This window comes from Anopheles moucheti, chromosome 3, assembly GCF_943734755.1.
Source record: "Anopheles moucheti chromosome 3, idAnoMoucSN_F20_07, whole genome shotgun sequence".
NCBI classification, from domain to species: domain Eukaryota; kingdom Metazoa; phylum Arthropoda; class Insecta; order Diptera; family Culicidae; genus Anopheles; species Anopheles moucheti.
Window position 1 is genome coordinate 39,246,337 of NC_069141.1, and position 22,784 is coordinate 39,269,120.

Sequence of the window (22,784 nt, forward strand, 5' to 3'; positions counted from 1 at the left end):
CCTCGAACAAGAGTTCAATTAAATAATTGAGAACTCTCGCACAGAACATGTCCAATTGGACGGAGTTTAGGTGATCGATGTCCGTACACAACAGGATCTCTACCAAACGTACCAAATTCATCATCAAATATATTGATTAGCTCTAAAGTTCTAAGAAAATGTAAGCCCAAGGTTAATATAAATTTTATCCCACAAATCCTTAACTGTATATCATGAATTTCGCCAAAAACAGCTCCCACGAATCTGATACTTGGTTGCTATCTTTTTCGTCACATCGAATCCACACCGAATGTGAATGTTTACGCAAATGACATTCATCTTTTTAGCTTCCACTTGCACACACCGTCGACCTAGAGACAGAGAAATACTGAGCCATCTCTACAGGGTCTGTCGGTGTGTTTCGCCACAGAAGATGGCCACATTGCAGCCATGGGTGGAGTATGCATTCTGATGCTCATACCGGGTTGAGAATTTTTCGTGTTTTATTTTACATGCACTTTCTGCATTACGGTGCAACCACCGAAGAAAGGGACACACCACAGACAGGGACAGACAAGCGTGAAGGCGAAGATATTGTCAGTCGTCTGGGTCGGTTGACTGCAGCAGGATCTGGTGCAGTTTTATAATAATTTGTACCGCCGCCGGTTGCACCTGTTTCAACTCTTTCAGCCTTTGCTTCGTGTTTCTCGTTATCTCTCTTCTTCGTGCTGGTTTTTTTTGTTCTCTTGAGAGTTGACTCTTTCTTGATTCTTTCGCTTAAAAACTCGCTCCCCTTCCCCACTCTCCCATGTGGCTTGCCATTGACAAGGTCCTTTTCACTCGTTCGTTCGCACAAGATTTCTACATGTCTGCTTTGTTTTGTCTGGTGCATCGTTTTATGCAGCATGCACTGCTGTCATGTTCGAGATATTCGTAATGTATCAGCTTGCACAACACCCGCAGTTTCTTCCATTTGCGTATTAGTTGCTATGTTTATTCGCTCATGTTTGTCGTTTGTGGTACGATGCAAATACTTTGCATAAAATCTGTGACAGCCGGTTACGATTTTTTTTATAGCAATAATATTGCATTTCAAGATCTCGTTAAATGTTAGTTGACTGATAACTATGTGATGTTCGAAAGTAAATACTTCCTTAACTTTCAAAACCTCAACCGACATTCCTATGCACAAATAATTGCAAGACATCACCTATAATGCATTGCTCCGTTTACAGGCTCCGAGACTCTCGGTGCGTTGCACACTTCATTTGACGAAGAAATAGAGATTCCTCGAGGCCAATAATAGCAGCACGATTGCAGAGACAAAAGACCAGCCCACATGGCATGAGTGATCGTCTCGGGCAAAATGAGCTGCATCATTCCATGCTATTGTGCTGCTTCAGCAACGCAACCGGTACCGGCGTCGCCAAATTTCGGCGCACATGCACAATCCACTGGCTGCCAGCAAATTCCACCGACGCAGTCCGCGCGACACAAGACAAAGCGTCGAGATATTCTGCACCGGAATTTAACGCACCACCACCCGTCCGTCGTCTTCGCCCGACCTTGTCTTTAAAATGCCTCCCCCCTAATGGACAACGATTGGATCGTGACGACCAGGCCAATGGTGGCCACATTTGATCGCATCATGTGCGCGTGAATCATCGTGACTCATCTGTCTGTTGATATTCGATCCACTCGCAAACGGCATGCTACTGGCAAAAGGGGATCGACTGCCCCGGTTGTGGGAGATCATCCCCCTAGGCCAGGCGAAACACGCATCTCAGGGAAAGGCAAAGATCCTGTGGGAAACAAGTGAGAAATTAGCTTTGCCAGAATTAATCTGCGTCACTACGGCTGCTGAGAGACGACGGCGACGACGACGACGACGACGACGCAAACGATGATGACTGCCACGACAGAAATGATCGTGCTACTCCCGCACATATTCCACTTGCGCACACACAAAAAAGGTAACCATGTTCGAGCCATGTGTTCGCTGTACCGCCGGTACCTTCTTCGGTGTGACGCGACTTGTCGTGTTTGTCAGGATGTGGGACTTCCCCACCCTCAACCGGCGGTTTGGTGACGAGGACGCAAATTGAATCTAGCGTGCATACTAATTGCACTTGCCACATGAATAATCTCATCTCGTCATTAATTAATTTCGAACACGCAGAACGCCACACAGACTTGATGCTGGCTCGGCTTACACGTCCCTACAGCGCTATATGTGCGACTCCCGCTTTCTACCTCCGAATGGAGGTGGTTAGGTCCTGACCTGACGCTCCACATCACTTGCACACGCTGTGATCTATTTTGCGCTACTCAACACTGTAATGGAACATTTCCTACCGTCTCGGGGATTAGTAGATAAGATTTTCGCCATCCGGCCATGCCGGGTGGCTTACACGGGTGTGCAAAGGATCCGGGAAATGAACGAACGTCTTGATGATCAATTAAGTTTCGCGATAGGTGCCCCACGATGTAGAAGGAAATTAAGTCTTTTGACATTTGAAACACCCAGGCATGATCGAAACAAACCCAAAACGACCCAAAAACGGTGCACAACCTCCCCTCCCCCGGGGGCCTCGTATCCCGTACTTAATACTTGTCCAACACCGTCCCTATACACCCAGCGATGTGCCAACGACGCGTCCGTTCTATTGCGCACGGCCTGGCTCATCGACCAGTTCGTTTCGCTGCGCTCGAAAGGACACACCACTAGTAAGACGAATGAAATCATCTCACCCGCTGCTTGCACCCGAACAGATGTTGGCTTGTTAGAGTTTGACTGACATTCCGGTGGCGCTAACGAACGATGCACCAACAATTTCTTGCAATCAGTCGCTCGGGGCTAGAAGTCAAAGCAGTTCAAATTCATACGACACCGGGCATAAGAACAAAGACGCACAAAGGATTTCGAACGATCTCGTTAACCAACGATTTGAATTAACTGTCGGTAAATTTCAATCTTATCAACAAGGATTTGAAAATATCAATGAAAATGTCGAATTTGAAAAATCAATTTGTGAATCACAGAATTGTGATTCATAAATCGCCCTAGTCTGACATGCGTTACTTCCCTTTGCAAAATTTAATTTATTATTATTTTATTATTAAATAATGTTATCAGTCAGCAACGATCAATTAACAATCTGTGAAAAATGGCTATAAGTGATTTTTTTGTCGTTCCTTTTAGGAACTTAATATTACTTTATCAACATTCATTTAAAAAAGCCCATTATTGTACCAATTAAGTTATTTTAACTTAAAATAATACTAAAACAAATTTCAAATATACAAATTTTCATTAAAGCTCACCCCATTTCTTCATTATAAAATGTAAAACCCGATGAATGTTGTCGAACAAAACTTAATTAACATCATCAAGCTACTGGCTAAAGATCATAGATACCCATCAGGCCCCAAATACCACGCTCTTTCCTTCTCACCTGTCATTTCGGCCCACAAATGTGTCTCCTTTCCGGCCTTCTTCTCTACTTCCCAAGTGACCACTATGTCGCCTTGCTCCACTTCTGGTGCTCCGCCCTATTTTCGAGATTTCTCATTTCAGTGGCCAGTCAGCCACTTATGCGTGTATTCCCTTCTAGTTCGAGAATTCCCTTCTTTAATGATCACAGGCGACTATTCCATGCATTCAAGTTGCACAACACCCAATCGCTTCCTAAGGTCAGCAAGTGCTTAACGCTGGTCGCTTTGCCACCGCCAGCGCGGAATGACCGACAAGCAAATGTGCCAACGCCAGTCCAAAAGAACAAAACCAAACAACACAAAAAGCAGAGCATGACAACCAAAACAAAAAAACAGTGCCCACAATGCAAAGTCAAAACCATGGCAGGGGAAAGGAACATTGAAGCCAGTCGCATATGCATGAACGTAGTACATCGCTGCCCGCCCGTTGGGAGGGGACACGGAGATGACAAGAAGCAAATATTTTTATTTATTGTTTTATGTTTTATGCTTTTATCTTTCGGCGCTGGTATTGCGACGATTGCGGAGCCTTTTGCGAAAGACGGCGACCGTACCCGGGGCTGTCGTTTTGTTGGAAGTCTTGCAAAACAGGGACACACACAGGAGCAACATCCTTTTGCACTTGCTCGTGCCTTCCACAGGGCGACCACAGTACATCATGTAAGGGCCAGCCACTTTTTTTTTGTTCCCCCAATTCATTGCCTTTGCCCAGACCGGGCGAAAAATATAAAAACGCGTATGGGTGTGCTGAAAGTTATCCCCTTTCCCGTTTCATGTGCTTCGCAACCCATAGCACAAAACCATCTTCTCTTATTGATATCATATTGTCTGCATTGCGCTGCTGCAATTTTCGCGTCCATTCCCCTACTCGCACACTCGCCCAAGACGCTGGCACCGAACGAATTCCGCGATTCGGGCGTTATTTTCACTCCCATCGGACTCGGTCGAGGTAGGAGTAAGATGATGAAGAGATTCCGCTGCGCCCGGGCTGGGACCACCTTTTATATCCTTGAAGCATGTATACGCTATCGAACCGGCATATTGGTTACTGCGAAACCGGGTGCACGTTGCCACTTGTGTTGTGTGCCCGTTGTTAAGTAATAAAGAATCAAATCCAATTCATAAAGAGCGCGCGAAGCAAAAAAAGAAAAAGAAATCGTCAACCCAACTACCGTGTTCCCAGCTGCAAAACGTACGAACCGCCGAGCAAAACGTGATTTTATGACAACGATCACGAGTCGTTGCAGCATTCAAAAACCGCACATCAACATATGCTGCCACACACACACACCGCACAAGCATTGGCAAACGATGAAGGAGAATTTATTTTCAATAAATTTTACGATTACGCTGCAAATTTTATACCGATAACGAATCAATCGATGAATAATTTACGCTCTCTTATGCTTTTATTACGGTACGGACGGATTGTCCGTTTACGCGTAATGGCATTTGAAGACAATTTTTATCCAGCGCTGGAGGTGATAAGTTCCCTGGTTTGATTACTTGCCGCAAAGCGGTGTTTTCTTCAGTGTGCACCAAGACACAAGAAAGTGTTTCCCTTCAAGAAAGTTTTTCCTGCAATTAGTTTAAAAATAAGAGACATTTAGCGATTTTAATAAGCTATACTAAAGATATCGATTATTTAAATATATCTTTTTCTCTATTCAATCCACATTAAAAATGTGAATTTTTCCTATTTTTCCTGTATAGTTCATAAATTTGTGAAAGGAATTTACAAATGGAAAAAACACTGATGAAAAACATAATCCAATCATCGTGCCAGCTTACACTGGCGTTTATTAATTAAATCTGCTATTGTTGCACCATGAAACATCAAGAAATTAATTCTTCAAACATCTAACAAAAATCATCCAAATCTACACCCGTTCCAATAGAAAATCCCCTTTACGCAAAGCGTAGAACGTAGAAAACCGTTTGGGCATAAATCATGCCCAACCAAGTCGCCGACACTGACAGGCTTTGTGACAGGCGTGCTCTTAAAGTGTCGGTCGAGAAAGTTTTGCGAGAACTCGGTGCCAAACTGTTGTCCACGCCTCGGCTGAATGGACTGCACACTGAACGGATTGGGTCAGAGATAACCTACTGTTACTACTACCCGATCCATCCCCCTCCCGATCCGACCGTTGGCCATTCCGAGCGACTGATTATCATGTTGTTGGGTTCGCCACAGCGAAAGAACTGGCCCTTTTCCGTGCCAAAAAACTAGCCTAGCGAAAACGAAAGCCATAAAATTAAAAATATATCGTCCTTAACATTCAACTTGCTGTCAACAGTGTTATCCTTCTGCCAAACTGCCCGCTTCGTTCAAGCTGCCCGCTAACCTGCGTGGCGGTGACGAGTTGAAGTTTTGTTGGAAGTTATGTTGCTGGAGCTCATTTGCTCTGCGGCTCACATTTCTTTTTCATGGTCGCCCCAACCCTACATGCTGGAATGAATGTCAATAAATGGAGGCGCATGGTCGCCCACGGTCGGTTGCGATTGTGATGATGAAGATGGCGATTGTGCTTATATATTCGATACTCACGAGAAGAGGAGCAAGACAGTGTGGAAGTAGAAACATTCCCTTTCGCAAACGAGAAACATATAAACGAGATCAATTAATTTCTGTCTGCTCATCTTTGGGACCCTTCGCTGACGAAGGAGTACATCCTTGAGCGTCTCAAAATATGTCAATTTCTTCTCTACACAAGACGAACACAACCTTACTATGCAAACAACTTTGTTATAAACGAAAAAAAAAATAAAACTATTGCAGGACAGAAAAGTAAACTTGAATGTAAAATGAAAAACGGCAGCAAATGCTTCACTAATAACCAAACGAAAAAAAAAAATCTTCCCTTCCCTTAAGTGGAAAGAAGCTTAAGATCAAAAATGCGCACACCCCAAATCCACGCTTCGGGACAATATAAATCAAAATGCAAATGGTCCTCCGGGACTGATAAATCGAGACTATCCCTCGTGCTTTTCTTATACCCCCTTTTGCAACCCGTTTACTGTCTCATTCGGCTTTGAAGTATTGGCTACTGCCGAGTTGTCTCGTTTATTCACAGCAACCATCACTGACCCAGGTTTCACAGTTTTTGCGGCTTTCTTTACCATTTTCTTTGATACTTTATATGAAACATTCGCTAACATTCGCTCTATGCTTTTTGCCTTAGTTTGCGTTTATTTTATTAAATCAGAATACTTTGCTTAATAATGCCTGGTGGTGATTTTTTTGTATTATCGTTTTCTTTCTTAACACATTTTGTTCACATTCTCGTCGTTCGATCAGCTTCCGGCTGTGGTTTGCATACGAAAGTTTTACTAGTTTCTGTTTCTTCATCAGCTTTATACTTCCAATGCGCTTTAAACACTTCGGTCAATCTATGTTTTTCTCTTTAAAGAGCATGGCCATTGTTTACTCTTTGTCCTTTTGTAACCCCCCTCCCCCCTCCTCGCTCTGACGCCATCGGTCGACTAGAACAATTTTTTTCTGAATATTTCCACACACCATCTCACATCCGTAGTTGTCAGCGCGGTGTGTGCTATTGCTTTTTGTGACACTATGTATTCCTTTTCGCCAACGCCACGCTCTATCGCACACCAATATTTGGTGCGTTTTATTTATTACATTTTTATTTTTCCCACTGTTTTTCTCTTCGCCTTCGGACGGTTCAAGATTTGATGTGTTTTGTTTAATTTTTTATGCTTATTTGTTTGCTTGGTTGCATTTCTTTGCGGGGAAATTTCTGCTACTATCATTTGGCACGGTGACAAATGATACTTTGTACAGCTTTCAGGCCAACATTTTTACTTTTTGCAGAAAAGCATAATCTTTTAGTTGTCTTCTTGCAGCTTGAATACGTTGCAAAACAGTTCTGAATTATCAGAATATATAATCGTATTATTATCGTTAACTTTTGTATAGTTTTCTGCCATTTGTCCTTCGTAGTTTCTGACGTCGGCAAGAAATTATTTAATAAATCCTGAACAAAAAAAAACTAATCTAAATAAAGTACCGCATTGACAAGCACCACGCTACAACAGAAGCTAATCCTTGGTAGCCATCAGCCAATCACCAAACCAACCTTTACACTTCTGCACCTTCTTTCGGGCTGCCTGTTTTGTTCCAATCGCTCAAAATCGCTTCCCTCCGCAGTCATTATTCATTCCGTGCTACATACACGCCGGGAGACACACAATAAGGATCGTTGCACATGCACCATCGGCACTATCAGCACCGTATGATGCCTCCACTCAACCGGTGCTTCTGTTGTGACGACAAAAAAGCATCAGCATACATCATCGTCACCGAAGCGATCGTTCGGAACATAAGCGATGGGAGCATCGGGAGAGAAAATTACAATCTCGACCATTGGGTGGACCGATCCTGCAGAATGGACCAAAATCAAGTGACCATTTGTTTATGTGTGTGTGTGTCAGCATGCTCGTGTGTGTGCATACTTTATGGTCACGCATTGAGTGTTCGATCAAGAGTCGGTGAAGTGATTTGCTGTCGAACCGAAACCGACGAAGCCTCCGAAAAAACGACTCGCTCCTGGTGATCGGGGAACCAAGAATGTGAATGCTCGGCTACTCGCTGTGGCACTTTTCCTGACATCGTTCCTCTTTTGCGATGACCATCGCATCGTTTATCAAAAACCATTATAATTCCTACCCCGCTCAGTTGGTCGGATATGAGGTGGGAGTGGCAGTAGGAGCAGACCCTGTGTCGCTTTTTTGTCGGGGGTCGGAGCGTCCGCATCTTCCTTGCGATGGCTGTCGGCCATTACGACCGCGTTGCGTATGAACGTTGTAATTATCTCTAGCGGTTCAGATGATTCCAACTCGCCGCACCACCCGCCCAGCCCGGTTGTGCCCTTAGGCTCGACTGCGGTACATCAACCTGTCGTTCGCGGACTAGCCTGGCGGGCCAATGCAGCTCGCGAAAGCCATCGAGCCGCCAACGGAGACAATGCGTTCGAAGTGGTTTTGCCCACTTTATCAATGCCAGCATCGACAGCTACGAATTTGTATGTTATTTTCCTTCCCTTGCGCTTGTTGCGTGCTTGTTTTTATTATTTTTTGGAGACCTTGCCGTACCCCAACTAGGTACGGGTTTGGCTTATGGGTGCCAACATAACGCAAGAAAACACACTTCACGGTAGGGCATGTATTCACGAGCGCTGTTCGTCTGCCTCCCACACCAACCCACTGCAGGAGAAAGCAAGCGGCGCGAACGAGAAGGCGAAAATGATGAAGGCAAAACATTATGCCACCGAACGCAGGAGAGGATGATGGAGCCCTACGGCCTTCGGCGTCAATTTTTTCCTGCCCTGCCGAAGAACAGCTCCATGAGTAGCCGTTCCGTTCGGACCGACCAGCTGTCGAAAAATGTTCAGCGTTGCATGAGCAACCGCTTTGTTTCCGTCTTATCGGTTATTTCTCCCATTTTGTGTCGGTAATTTTCACACATATGGATATGCACTCTCTGTATCGAAGGTGAAAGGTACTCCAAGCGAATCCGTCCAAGAATTCGTCAAGTCATTACCATCGGCACGGAAGGGAAGAATTCGATCATGTTTTCCAAAATATGATCAACCATAATTACGGCACCTCGCAACTTAAGATACACTCCACACTGTACAACCATTCGAAACGATTTGACGTTAAGAAGAATGCATTTATGCTCGTGATCACATTCAATATCAGCCGGGGCAGGCGATGGCGCCTAAATTGTGGTTATGTGCTAACCAAGGAGCTGAAGAAACGGTTCTAAGACCTTTTCACCCTCTCGAAACGGTAATGATGAACCATGGATCACATAGCCAACGGCAGCTGAAGCAGAAGCATATTATCATGATAATGCTTCTCATAATAATATTTTGCCTAAAACAATTCTCAAACTAATGCTTCAAGCACTCAAACTCAAAGATTCCTATGGAAAAAAGTGTGTATGTTCTATCAACACAGAGGAGCGATGTAGCAAAAACATTAGAGGGATGGTTGATGGTCGTTACTTGGAGTCAATATGGATTTATACATTTTTTCATTCAACGAAAACGAATCGTTTTGTCGGGGTGTTTAGTGTATCGATGGGAAACAATTCGCCAGTGAGTGGGAGGCACAGGTATAGCACACCTTTTAGGTGAGCAGATTGAAAAAAAAACTAAGCACCACGCTCTTGAAGTTCATGAGGGGAAATCGAAGAGGCAACTATCACAACCGAAACATTGAAACGCCATAGAGTAGAATGCACACCGCGAGCGTGTATTTGCGTTTGGCGTATTTATTTGACTTCCTCGACCCATTCGTTGTTTGCATGCTGTGGGTGCAAATTTGTGAAACGTGACTTTGCATTAAACCGGCCTTGGCGAGCGTATGTTTATGTGAATTCATATGTATGTTCAAGCTAATGCTTGGAAGAATGTTTGACGATACTAATTATTTTTTTTCTGTTTAAAGTTCAACTTGATAGTCTCTCAATCCGTCGTACAGCAATTTGCGTTAACAATTATGCTAAGAAGAAAATATTTATCAAAAGCTGCTTTGAAGTTGATTCAATGACTTCCAAATCTGATTGGCGTAAGTATCCATCGCAGCAATCCCAGAGCGGCGCACAGTCGTGTATTGTTTGAATAGGGGGAAAAGTTATACTTTTCTCACTCAATTAACCGGTTTCAGCCGACAGCTTTTATCACGTTTTCTCCATAGTCCACCCATCCCTCTGTCACAGCATCTGATTCCCGGCCGGTCTATTGATATCTCGTTTTCCTTTGAACCACAATTAAAAAACGCAGCTCCAGAGTTTCAAAGCAATCGAAGATTGAAGGCGCTCGACCACACTGATCTAGCGAATGATCACAAACTTGTAGCTACCACCTGCTGGGATACGGGACTAGCGATAGAATAACTTAATTATTTAAATTCCCACAATTAAAATATTGGCCTGATTCTCTAATTTACCACCCCGGCGTATTTTCGACGGACACTAAAAGTCGCGTTCGGAAATTATTCGGAACCCGAAATGCCTCCTCCCCACATTCGGCCAGGCGGCTTCGTTTGTGAAAAGGTGTCCGATAATAGCCCGTTGTGTTCGACGCTCTTTCAATCATTGGAGGATTTTCACATTTTTCCAGCTAGTTGTTTCATAAAATCAAAATCAATGCTTCTTCCAGCTTCGCTGATGAAGACTGATCGGCCGAACCTGCAGGTTCAATTTGGGATTTCTTTTTACGAGCCCTTAATTTGTCCTGGATTTCGTTGTGCACGACACGAGTCGGCACGAGTAGACGAAACAATCAACCTAATGAGAATGTTCGATCTAATCGGTCGATAATGATGATCGCTCAGTGGCCATTTATCGACGGCTTCCTACGACTTGTCACACATCGCTTTGCCGGCCGTGCTAACTAATCCCTCTCTTTTTCGCTTTCGCCTTGCAGATCGATGCCCCTGATATTTTCTTGATCCACCGGTACTATCACAGAACGACGGACCTAATGACTATGGCGGATGGCGGTTATGACCCAATGGGGCACATCCAAACGGGTCGTCCACACGCTTACTACCTGTACCAGGTGGCGGCCGCTGCTCTGGAGCAGCAAAACCAGCAGCACCAACAGCAGCAACACCAGCAACAGCAGCAGGACCAATCGACCGAGGAGCAGATTGCGACTCGCTCACGTCCACCGTCAGACGATGGGCACGAAAACAACAACAATCTGCCCGCCGCGGCCAACAACAACCTGTTCCGATCGGAACAAAAGAAGCACAAGCGGAAACGGCTGTCGGCGGTGTTGGACAAGCTGCACAACGGTAGCGGGACGGTGGTCAATCACAACAACAACAACGTTGGGGAAGCGCAAAATTTCAAGATCAAGTGTACTGATTCGCGGTCCAGCGCCGAAGACTGTGCCGAGGATGTGTTTCCATACTCCGCCAGTCCGCGCATCAGCATCAGCCCGCTGCGGTTAAGCGAAGTGGATGAGAACAATCCCCTTCAGCAGAGGACGTCACATCAGCAGCATGCACTACCTCACGATCAGCAACTGCCATCACCCTCGCACATTTCTCGCCAAACCAAGTTTGACTCCCCGCAGCAACCGATGGTGCCATTGCAACCGTCACAGATTAAGCAGGAACAGCAACAGTATCTGTACAAGCAGCTCCAGTACTTCAATCCTCTCGCCTTCTTCAACTATCTCCCGGAGCCGACCAAACTGCTTTATCAACAGTTTGCCCGTCAGCGCAGCCATTCCGATTCGGATCTTCAACTTCAGCTCCAGCAGCAGCAACAACAACCACAACAACCACAACAACCACATCACCAATTGAATCCACCCAAGAAAAAGAAGTCTGGCCAGGCGGGGCGAGCATCACAGCGTCCGCCAACGACCAGCAGTCGGAGTAGTAACGCCAGCAGCAGCAGCAGTGGCCACCAAGACCAGCAGGACCAACCGCTTGATTTGTCGATGAAGTCGACATCACTGCACGAATCGACTAGTCTTTTTGTCTCGCCTGTGATCAAGAAAGAGCCCAATTTGGCCGACAGCCCACCACCGGACTCACCATTAACACCCGCCTCCATAGGTACATCGAAGCTGGTCCTGAAACGGGAATCCATGCCGGACATACGGCGGTCGCCCGCTTTCGAGCATCTCAACGGCCATGCGCCGCCCGGCTTCAATTTGAACGTTTCGCCCGTTGTGGAGGAGATGCCACCGGGCTCGGACGTTGCCTACATGTGTCCTGTGTGTGGTCAGCTGTTCTCGCTCCAGGATCGACTGGCGAAGCATATGGCCTCGCGACATAAAAGTCGTACCGGTGCGACGGACATCACCAAATCCTACATGTGTGAGGTCTGCCAGCGATCGTTTGCCCGGTCAGATATGCTGACGCGTCACATGCGTCTGCATACGGGAGTCAAACCATACTCCTGCAAAGTGTGTGGTCAGATTTTCTCCCGCTCGGATCATCTGTCGACGCATCAGCGTACGCACACGGGCGAAAAACCTTACAAGTGTCCGCAATGTCCGTACGCGGCCTGTCGCCGGGACATGATCACCCGTCATATGCGCACCCACACCCGCTTTGATCAGCGCGGTGGCAGCAACGGTGGAGGCTCGAGCGGAGGCAGCACCAGCCCGTCGATGGACCAGAAGCCAATTCTGCTGCCGTTGGTAGGCCTTGGCACGGGCCGTGCCATTAAGAAGGAGGTCAGTTTCGGTGGTGTCGGCGGTGGTTTCGCTCTGGAAACAAAGACTGAATCGTGAAGTTCGATGCGAAACTTCAAGGCTCGCTTTCAAACACTGGTGGTGTAGTTCCAACGGTAGAACGGTAGTTCCTCGTAAAAGTGTGTGCGGATTATGATTTCATCATAAGTTTCCTTTACAACGTTTGTGTTGTTTGACCTTATCTAAATCGGAGATGCTTAACCAGAGTGGTAGTAGCCCTGCTTAAACGTTTTTTTACGAAGGTGTTAGATTCTCAATGGTTGTGATGCATTGTCTCCAAAGCCCCAGGAACAATAGATCAGCAGTTACGGTTCTGTTACATGTACCGCTCGTTTTATCACCCCATCGCGGGCCATCATTCCTTCATGCGAACCGTTTGTAGTGTAGTGAACATAGTACGCGTGCGTGCGAGTTTGTGTGTGCTAGTCTAGAACGTAGAGATTTCAAATAACGGCTCAATATGATTTCATCCAGCCCATTGCGGAGCATCATTCCTTGAACATTTAGCAACAGAAAGGTAGATTAGTGAGGTTTTTAGGTGAGATAGACAAACTGGCGTCGGTTTCCCTCGATTTCGTACAGAACGAACACATCTCTCCACAAAAGTACTTCAAAATCTAATTATTGTGCAGTAGCACACCGAACAGGATATAATGCAACGATTGCAAGCAATGAAACGAACAAACAGAGTGCGCCTTAAGAATGCATAACAACCCGTGTGCCTTATACAGTATGGGAACTACATAGAAGCCTGTAACCCTAGCTGAGATGAGAGTAGGTAACTCCAACACCACACAAATAGTCCATTTAGAACGGAAATGAATTCCAACAGTACTGTAGTTCTCGTGAGCACCAAGAGGATGATTGCTGACAGGTATCTGTCTACAACGGATCTGTAACATAGCGGACGATGTCTTGATCTTTGTGATGTGCTGCAAACTAAAAGAGTATTCGCCTGTGGAATATGCAACAGATATAGATGTACAAACTGCTACACCTTGATAATGTCGAAGGATATGGGACCATTCCTTACTCGCAACACAGCGTCCAGAGCTGATGTAGAATTTGTTAGATTTCATTTTTCGTTTGGCATTACCACCTCAGGAGATCCTTGGGGATTGGTTTGTCACATTTCTGACCTCTCTAGATTTGATTACTTTTTAGCTGGATAGTCAGTTTTGCGTTCGCATAAAACAATTCGGAGGAGAATCGATATCGATCTTTTCGTGTGAAGACACCAAAACTACTCAGCCATCCCGAATCTAGAATCCAAAAACTGTAGACTGGTCACTAGCGTTTAACAGCAGCAAACACACCCTTCCATACCTCTACCAACCCATTGTTCCCGGTTTTAACCCGCCTGCATTTATTATTTCCTTTCCAAGTCATTACAGTCGCGCTTTCTGCAGACATGATTAAATCCGACTTCAAAACTACCGCATGATCTTAATTTAAATTTTCAATCATGCAAATTGAATATTAAACCCAGCACTGTTACCGCCTGCCCGCCGGGAACGTCTTATCGTACTGCCTTGCACAATTTCTTAAGCGCAAATTCTTTTCAAACCCCGTGCTGCAACAATATGGGTTTCCGTTTGTTCCTGCATTTTTTTCACGGCGAACGGCGACGACCTTCGTGCCTGCGTCGGGTTGCAATTTTCCACCCGCAAAACAATACGGAAGGAAAACAGTCCTCCCCCCTCCCACACACCCTCATTTGCCTGAAACACCGGTACACACCCACAAACGGGTCGGAGTTGTCGACGTAATGGACATAATTAGTACCGAGTTTTCACCAAGAAGTTGGAAGTTTTGCGTTCCCGTTGCATGGGAAATGGATAGCGCCAGGAAGTAGGCCCACGCGAGCACAGCGCGCAATCCCAAGTTTGCCGACTGCTGGTCTGCAGGTCGATATGATGGGTCTAGCAAGCAATCGTGCCCGCTAATGAGGTCGTTTGAATGTAGGTGGATCATGCAAACTTGGAAAACTATACACCTGGGAACGCTATGAGATCAATGCAAAAGTTCTCTAATAAAATGGTATTATTGTGAAATGGTTCTAGGGTTTCCCAGTGCCAGGATGTCCATTCTGTCTGTAATAAGCAATTGCGATCTCTGGTCTCTTTGGAGAATTTTTTAAGCAACATCAAAATCCCTCAAGGTTGATACCGGGTGAGAGTGGTGACAAAACCGCCGTGGCCCCACACAACATAACCGGAACCATTTCAAGCTTAGGTCTGCCACGAATAGTGGCCATGGACGTTCGCGTGAGTCAAAGGGAGTGTGTGAGAGAGTGAAAAGATATAGCGCAGCTAACTACTAACAGCCGCAATCTGCATTGCACCACCCAACCCGGTTGCAGTATAAATTTGGCGTGAGACTATGGCCATCCCGATGCAGGGTGAAGCCTGCTGAAACAATTTCATTTTCTCCCATTTTTTTCTCCCTCTCTCTTTCACCTTGTGTGTGTGTGTGCACTAAATAATGGTCGTCCACCACCAGCACCGCCCCGACATATTGTAAAGAACACGAACGGGATGGTGGCACCGGCATGCAACGTGAGCCTTAGCTTGACTAGCATGCACGTTCGTTCCGACTGTAATGTGATACAGTAAAGAGAAACCCTATGCATTATCCTTTTACTTTAGTATCCCCCCCCCCTCCCCCCCTAATATGCCCCCAATACACACGTTCCGATCGGATTGAGGGTGGACAGTTAAAACAGGACCAACTATCCAGGGAAAACCCGTAAAGAACACAAACACAGACACACTTGCCGCTGCCTGTTGAAAGGAAACTTTTCCAGCCGGAGAAAGGACATGTTCGGAACCCCCCGGAATGTGTGTTGCGGCTCGGTCAGAGATGAACACCCATAGTGAATGAAACAAAACTCCCCTTGCTCTGCTTGGCTACAAAAGTGCCGAGTGAGTTATGACTTTCCACGCAAAAAGCTTATACTGGCGAGGCGAGAGATATGGCTCGGTCTGAAGGGGTTCGGGTTTTGCTGATCCGACACACAAAAGTGCATTATGACGACGCCAACCTCCCCAGGGGTGGTAGGAACCGGCAGGAAGTTTTTGTCAGACCGTCCTGCCGGAAGTACTGCGATCAGCGATTCAGCGCCCTCTCTTCACTGGGATTTCTCTTCATTCGCCGGCCGGCGCGTAGCCGAAAATGATCCGCGGAAACTTGCCGGATCGGGACTGGTCCTCGACGATGGGGCCCAAAAATCGCTCCCTTCCTGATGTGTGTGTGTTTTGGGGCTGTGCAAAAGTCAGCATGCTTTTATTCCCCCGGTGCACATTTGATGGAAGAAGCACAAAAGGAGGAAGCACGGGCCAACGCACGCAGGCGGTACGCGTGTGCGCGCGCCTGTGGAGGTGAATAAATGTTCTAACTTTTTCCCGTAATTACTTCGGGATCGGGCTTTCGAACGGTTGCCAACGATGCGCTGCCACCGATCCAAACGCCACCGGGGCGACAGATGCTGGGCCGTTGCCAGGACAACGGTTCCTGTGTGCCGGATTCACTCCCGATTCTATGCCGGATGCCGGTAAGGAAATTGCATTTTTGGCGTCGCCCCATCCAGGGCTGCTTGGTGCGGTCCAAGATTGGGGAGTTTCGTGATTGTTTTACGGGGATGATTTGCGACCGCTGGGCGCACTAAACCGTTTATTGTACACTTTTGTCCGCAACGCTCCGGAGCACGGTGGTGCGTTGTAGCCGATGCTTTTCCGAAAGCCTTTTTAAAACGCAGAATCGCAACGACAAAGCATAATTGAGCGTCTATTTTTCCTCCCCGAAGCGATGTGTCAACGTGTCAGCACTTTTTTTTAATGGACCCGCTGGCACTTCAGCTTTTTCCTTTCATTGGAATACGCCGGAAAAGGTGCTTTGCACGTGTGTGTGTCTATGCAAGTGGCGTCATCTCTAATGGATATCCCGGGTTCGAGGGATTCTCTACCAGTCCGGCCAGTCTCCCAACTCGTCACTCCAATGCAGAAGCCAATGCGCCAATTATTTACCAATCTGCTTTAGAAGCCCGCCCGTCATTTAGCCAGCGTTGATCGTCGATTTTATAACCCATTTCCGGTTAGTGTCGGGAGCCGGTTCGAAACCGTAGATCGCTAATGATACGCTCTGCCGATAATCGACTGATTATGTTCCCGTTGATTCGTTGCGTGGCGTCACGTACCCGGTGTTCGGCTGCCGGCTGACATCTAGGTTCCCTCGACGGGGCAAGGTACTATTTATGCAGCAAACACCACCAGACCGTTTGGTTTTTTGCGTCGCGTGCAACGTCTTCGTATTGTGTGATGCATGCCCCAACCGGTGGAACATCGATACTCACCCGCTCTTTCAGGTGGGTTCGCCTGTTTGGCTATTGGAAAATGATCTAGTTTCTCCCGGGACCACTTGCCATCTGAGAATGACGCAGCAAAGAACATTCCCGTGTGTTGGGGGAGAGGGGGGTAGCAATGCGAAGGATTGCGTAGACCATGTTTACATTTCTGCTCTGTCTCCCACGGCCTGCCCTGGGTGCGAATGATTTATTGCCCAACCTTCGGATGAGGAACCACCACTTGACCGGTTGCGCCACTTCTGACACGTCGACTCATGCCGGCCGGATGCGTACTTCTTAGCGCAAGGTCTGGGAAACATGAACTGACCAGCAGGGGCTGAACTCTCGCACACTGCTGACCAGATCGCTGGCCATCGTTAGCGCATAGGCGCTATTTCCTGCGTGACGGCGGGGGCTAAAGGAAATGAAATTCACCAACGGCCATCAGCAGCATTGAGACCTCCGATCACGATAGTTGACGTTCCGAATCCAAAAGTTGGCCACAGAACATATTTTTTGAGAATTGAGAAAAACTACACTTTAAAAGAAACTCTTTGCGTCAGAATTCCTGCAAGGGACAACTTAAAGCATCCAGAAGATGGACGAACCAAAAGACAGGAAGGCGTTCGTTCTCACTTTCTTGGCATGAATCCAACGTGTATAGTCCTTTCCCTCGGCGTATATTATTCCAATTCATTACGGATCGAACAAAACACACTTTTCAATCACTTTTTCTTGTACATTCGTGCTGTCCTTCCCGACCAAACTCTCTGCTCCCTTTTCGACAGTTGCTGCTGTTACAATAGCCTAGATGTGAATGTGAACCGTAGCGCAGAACTCTTTTGCAGCACAAATTGAATTTTTGCAAACACCTTCAGATCGGCTGGTGTTAGACGAGAAGCTCGCCGGCTCTTCATTACATAAAAGCGGTACCACACAATCAAACCCGACAGCAACACAAACGTGAACGATTCTAACTATACATGTGCCAAATTTACAGCTAGTGAAAAAGAGATTAAACACGAGCGAACTGTGAAAATACAAACCTACGGTGCAGAACTCGTACAACTCGTAGAAGCGCATTGGTAGAGTGCAGAAGTAGAAACATAGATAGAGGGAAAGAGAGAAGCAACTTGCAAGAAACTATACTGCATCCTTTTAGAGAAAAGTTATTTTAAACGTTCATCAAAGATGAATCACTTTTTTTGCGCACAAATGGAACAAAACAAAAAACGATACAACAGTGCACGGAACACAGTTTTAAAACAGAGCCATACGAAGAGTTGGATGTAGATATAAATTTTACAATGATCAAAACAAACACATACACACATGAAAACTCACACGTTGAGGAAAAACGTTGATTCAAAATGAAAAACATTTGTAAAACATGAACGAAACTTAACGCACGATGGGAAGGCACACACACAACACTCCCACAAAAAAACACCTGAATGCAAACAAACAAACAAACAAACAAACAAAAAAAACAAGAGATCTCAGCTGTAAGAAATTGCGAATAGAGCACACAAAGGCTAGATAAACTAAAAATTAGAAAACTTAATACCGGCTAACGGAAAACTGAACCAGGATAGCTTACGGAAAAAAAAACAAAGCGACGATGAAACAAAATGTAAAGCGCGAGCAAAGCTGCACAGCATCGTGCACCGCAATCCGCACCAAACGGGCATTTATTAGCTGTTAAAGCGCGTGTTCGAAACGAGCCGGTATTTTATTACTGTGAGTTTTAGCGTTTACGTTTTCCTGCGTTTATGTTCGTACATATTTAGGCTTAGGCATTCCTCGTATCCTTTTACTCTGTTTTCGACTACTCGCCTTGGACATACACACACGCACACACACGCTTCTGTTAGAAGCGTTTCAGACGATTCCGACTTTAGCCGTATACATCATGACATCTCTAGGAAGGTGTTTTTCGTTTTCGAAACACGCCCCGAACGCGTATGCGATTTTCAAACGAAAGCAACTGCTGTCCATGTACGTGTGCGTAATTTATTGTAATGTGCGAAGAAGGGGAAAAAAACCCTCGTTTAAGGTCTATTAAGTTTGGGTGTAAGCTTAGCGTTAAGTTTAACTTATTTAGCAAACCCCGTTATGGCTTTCGCGAACGGATAATGTACATACGAGTGCTGTAAAAACAAAAGGCATTACACGCTACGCTTGCAGAACATGCGGTGCTCCCGTTTCACGAACAGACTCACGAGTGTGAAGTTATCGTGTGACATTGACTCTTGCCTAACGATCGTGGGCGAGTAGAGGGAAGTCTAGAAGGGAAGACGGACAGTTTTGGAACAGCAATATTACAAACAATCTCGCACAATCTTGCACATACTGCAAAACAAAATGCCTGTTACGTACCTTCACGATTTCTATTTTCACAAGTACAGGATTTTCTTGACGAATCAAACAAAACCGTTTAATTGTACAGAGGCACCAACCATTGACCAAATGTGACAATTAGAGTGTACATAAAGTTTGACGATCCTGTGTCTCCATTCCGGCATGAGCAGTGTGAAGGCGTCCATGAAAAAGCAATCATCGATTCTCAATCGTGCTCTAACTATTAGCTTACTATTTCCAACTTTACTTTGCTACACCGTCTCAATCCTTTTCTTTCCTAGCGCTTTAGCATTTAGCTCCTAGGTAGCTCTTATGAATCTATTTATTGCGTATTCTCTTAATTCATCTTTCCTATAATTCTTACCTTAATGTGGCGCAGCTTCTTCAGCTCGTTCAGCTTGCTATTTATTTATTTAATATATATATTTCTCCCAAATTTACACTAAGCACCCAGGGCCATCAATGCCTGAAACCTACTCACATAGTGCGTGTGTGTTGTTTTTTAGAGTTGATTTGTTTGTTTGTTTTACTTTAATTTTCTTACACCTTAGGTCTCTTAAGAGAGCGTTCCTTTTTTGCATGCAATTCTACGTCTTACATTAAATCGTTCGTATACTCCTGCTGTTATTTCCTTCCGATTGCTATGCCTCCTGTTAGCTGATGCGATCCAAGATCAGGCTGAGAACGGAACATAATTTAATATATTGGTCCAATACGACACAAAGGACACGCATGAAAGGTACATTGTTTAGACGGGACATGCCAACCGTCCCGTCGCCGTTACACAGTTGGACGATTTTGTTGAAGTTTAATTTCTTTAGCCGGAAATGACGTTTGTTTCTTGTTAGACATTAGGCCCAAAATTAAGGCAAAACCCGAATGTAAGGGGCAAATTGTTGAAAAAACGTTGCGAGTTGATTCCGAGACGAACCAACTTGACTGCTTCAATTACAACGGAATGAGGCAATAAAATAATATCGCTACGCAGAAAGAAAAAGCAAGCCAACTCACACAAACACTTATTAATTTATAACACTGGCGAATGATGCTGTAAATTCTTGCCCTAAGATACCGTAAGCACACCTCTCGTTACATAGGTTAAAGTTCGTGTCGATTAAGTTTTACGCTCTTACTTATTTATTATTAAGTTGAAGTTTATTTGTCTTTATATCGTTAGTACCCGTACTTGTTAAGAAGATTTCTCAGCTTAGGTGTACGCAGGTGTAAGCCGTAGGGTAAAACCGTAGTATAAGCAGTCAGCAGTGAAGCGATAAGTGAGGCAAAAGACGATTCTATGTAGATGGACCGGACGCACGGCACCGGTCGTGACATTAAAAGACAATGATTTTCGTTATGCTGCAGTACAAAAATTTTAGAAAATTATGTTTTGTCTTGATTTTGTCGAATGAAATAAATGGTTTTTTTTTGTCAGAAAATGCTTGTTTATGATTTTTTTTCTATTTTTATGTTTCAGAAATTTGTTTTTGCATTGGAGTTTCTTTTCAGCGCCTGTCTTTCGTTTCGCTGGTTTGTTTTATATTTGTTAAGTATTTTGTTGCATACGTGAAAAAACGAAACACTTATACCGCTTATTTTGAATAATTCTCATGAATTTAAGCAGCGGTTTCTAACGGGAGCATTGTTTATTCCATCGAATAACAAAGTACAGAGTGAAAATGTTACACTATTGTGATAAAATATTGATCAAATTATTAGCAAAGTCCCAGTTTTCTTCGCGATCTAGACGGGAATGTCCAATTAGAAAATCGGTAATAATAAATAGAACGAAAGCAACTATGTTATACAATATCAGTATAAAAGAACGAACGTGAGCAGCAATGCGCTCATGCGCTCAAAAAACACGTTGCCGTCTTGTAACATAAAATGAAATGTTTATAAAGTGCCTTACTGTACGAAACAACCAAAACAAACAAAACAGAAAACCCGCGCAACATTACTCTACCAAAGACTTTATAATCGGGTTTCAGAAAGCTATGCAAATGTAGTCATACAAAATTATTCTACTTATAGCAGTACCACAAACTCCTTACCAAACTCGTATAAGTAAAAGCAAAGCAATACAACAAATAATGAAAGCAAAGCTATTAAAAATTTTGCTGCTACGCAATTCTGCAACAAGAACAAAAAAAAACAAGTATGCTTCAATATGTGCCACGAAAAGTTTACTACTCTTAAACAATATTAAAAGTCATTGCAGTTTTGCGATTAACCCTTTTGACAATTACTCCCGACAAGTTTTTTTCCGTCACTCTTTCTCTCTCTCAAATACACCTATTGAACTAGCTAATGATAAAATAAATTACAATAAATCCATGCAGATCGTCGAAATTGCCAACTACTCCTATTCGGTGAGTTGGCAACGATCTGCGTAGACAAATGTTAACATGTTTCGTCCCGTTTTAGCTCGTATTTCACCTTTTTAATATACCAAGTGACTTACAATACCGACTAGTATCCCCAATGACCCCCAATGTGCGGAAAGAATTGTAAAGCAAACGAAAAACCCTTTTCTCAACTCCTTAGTATTGCTTCCGTAATCTCCCATTACCCATTACCAAGGATCGCGGAAGGTTATTTCCCATTTTTTAGCATGAGCCTCTGAGTGCCTCACCAAATGCAAAGATAACCTGCAGAGCGGCATTTCGTCTTCGACTGAACTTTTTCACACTCCCGCTCGAAACGTTCCAGTTTAGGTCACAATAGGCGTATGTTTACACATAAATACATAGAGAATAATGCTGCCTATAAGGTTCCTGAGCTGATCCTTTTGCGGTACAATATTGACAAACGCGCGATCGTTCTCTTTGCCTTTGCGGGTCGATGAAAATTGGACCCGCAAACAGCCCCGGAAGCAAACTAATCAACCGTTAAGGGGTTCTAACCATGATGGGTGTCTAAGCAGCAGTGCAGAGCAGTGCAATAAAGGAAAAGGTACATAGTGCAGCAGAGCAAACAGTTGAGTCTATAGCGCAAACAACAAAAAACTAAACCGGATCGTTGCAACAATGAAATGGGGAAAAAATGTTAAACAAATTTAAATGACACATTGAAAGAAATGTTGCAAAGTAAGACGATCCTTCTAACAAAACCATGATCCAACTAATGTAAGAAATAGTCAAAAGCATCTGTTAAGCAACATGATAAAAGAAAGAACAATGAAAAAGGAAAAAAAGGAAAAAGGAATAAAAGAAAGAACAATGACAAAAGTGTGATTGTAAAAATACAAGCGTGCATAGTGGAACGATAAGTCTAGCAAAATAAAGCAAATAAAGTAGATAAAACAATTTGAAAACACAAAATGGCGATGAAAACATTACAAAGGACATTACATTACACTGATATTT

The 22,784-nt window shown here is 44.6% G+C and overlaps 1 protein-coding gene across 1 annotated transcript in view; it reads left to right on the forward strand.

The window, feature by feature from the left end:
• LOC128302685 (zinc finger protein 853-like) overlaps positions 1-12,755 on the forward strand; it is an 87,761-nt gene extending 75,006 nt beyond the window's left edge. The window contains exon 2 of the mRNA XM_053039549.1: positions 10,926-12,755. Coding sequence (XP_052895509.1) covers positions 10,926-12,755 — 1,830 coding nt within the window. The remainder of the gene's footprint in view (positions 1-10,925) is intronic.
• The last annotated feature ends 10,029 nt before the right edge of the window (positions 12,756-22,784 follow it).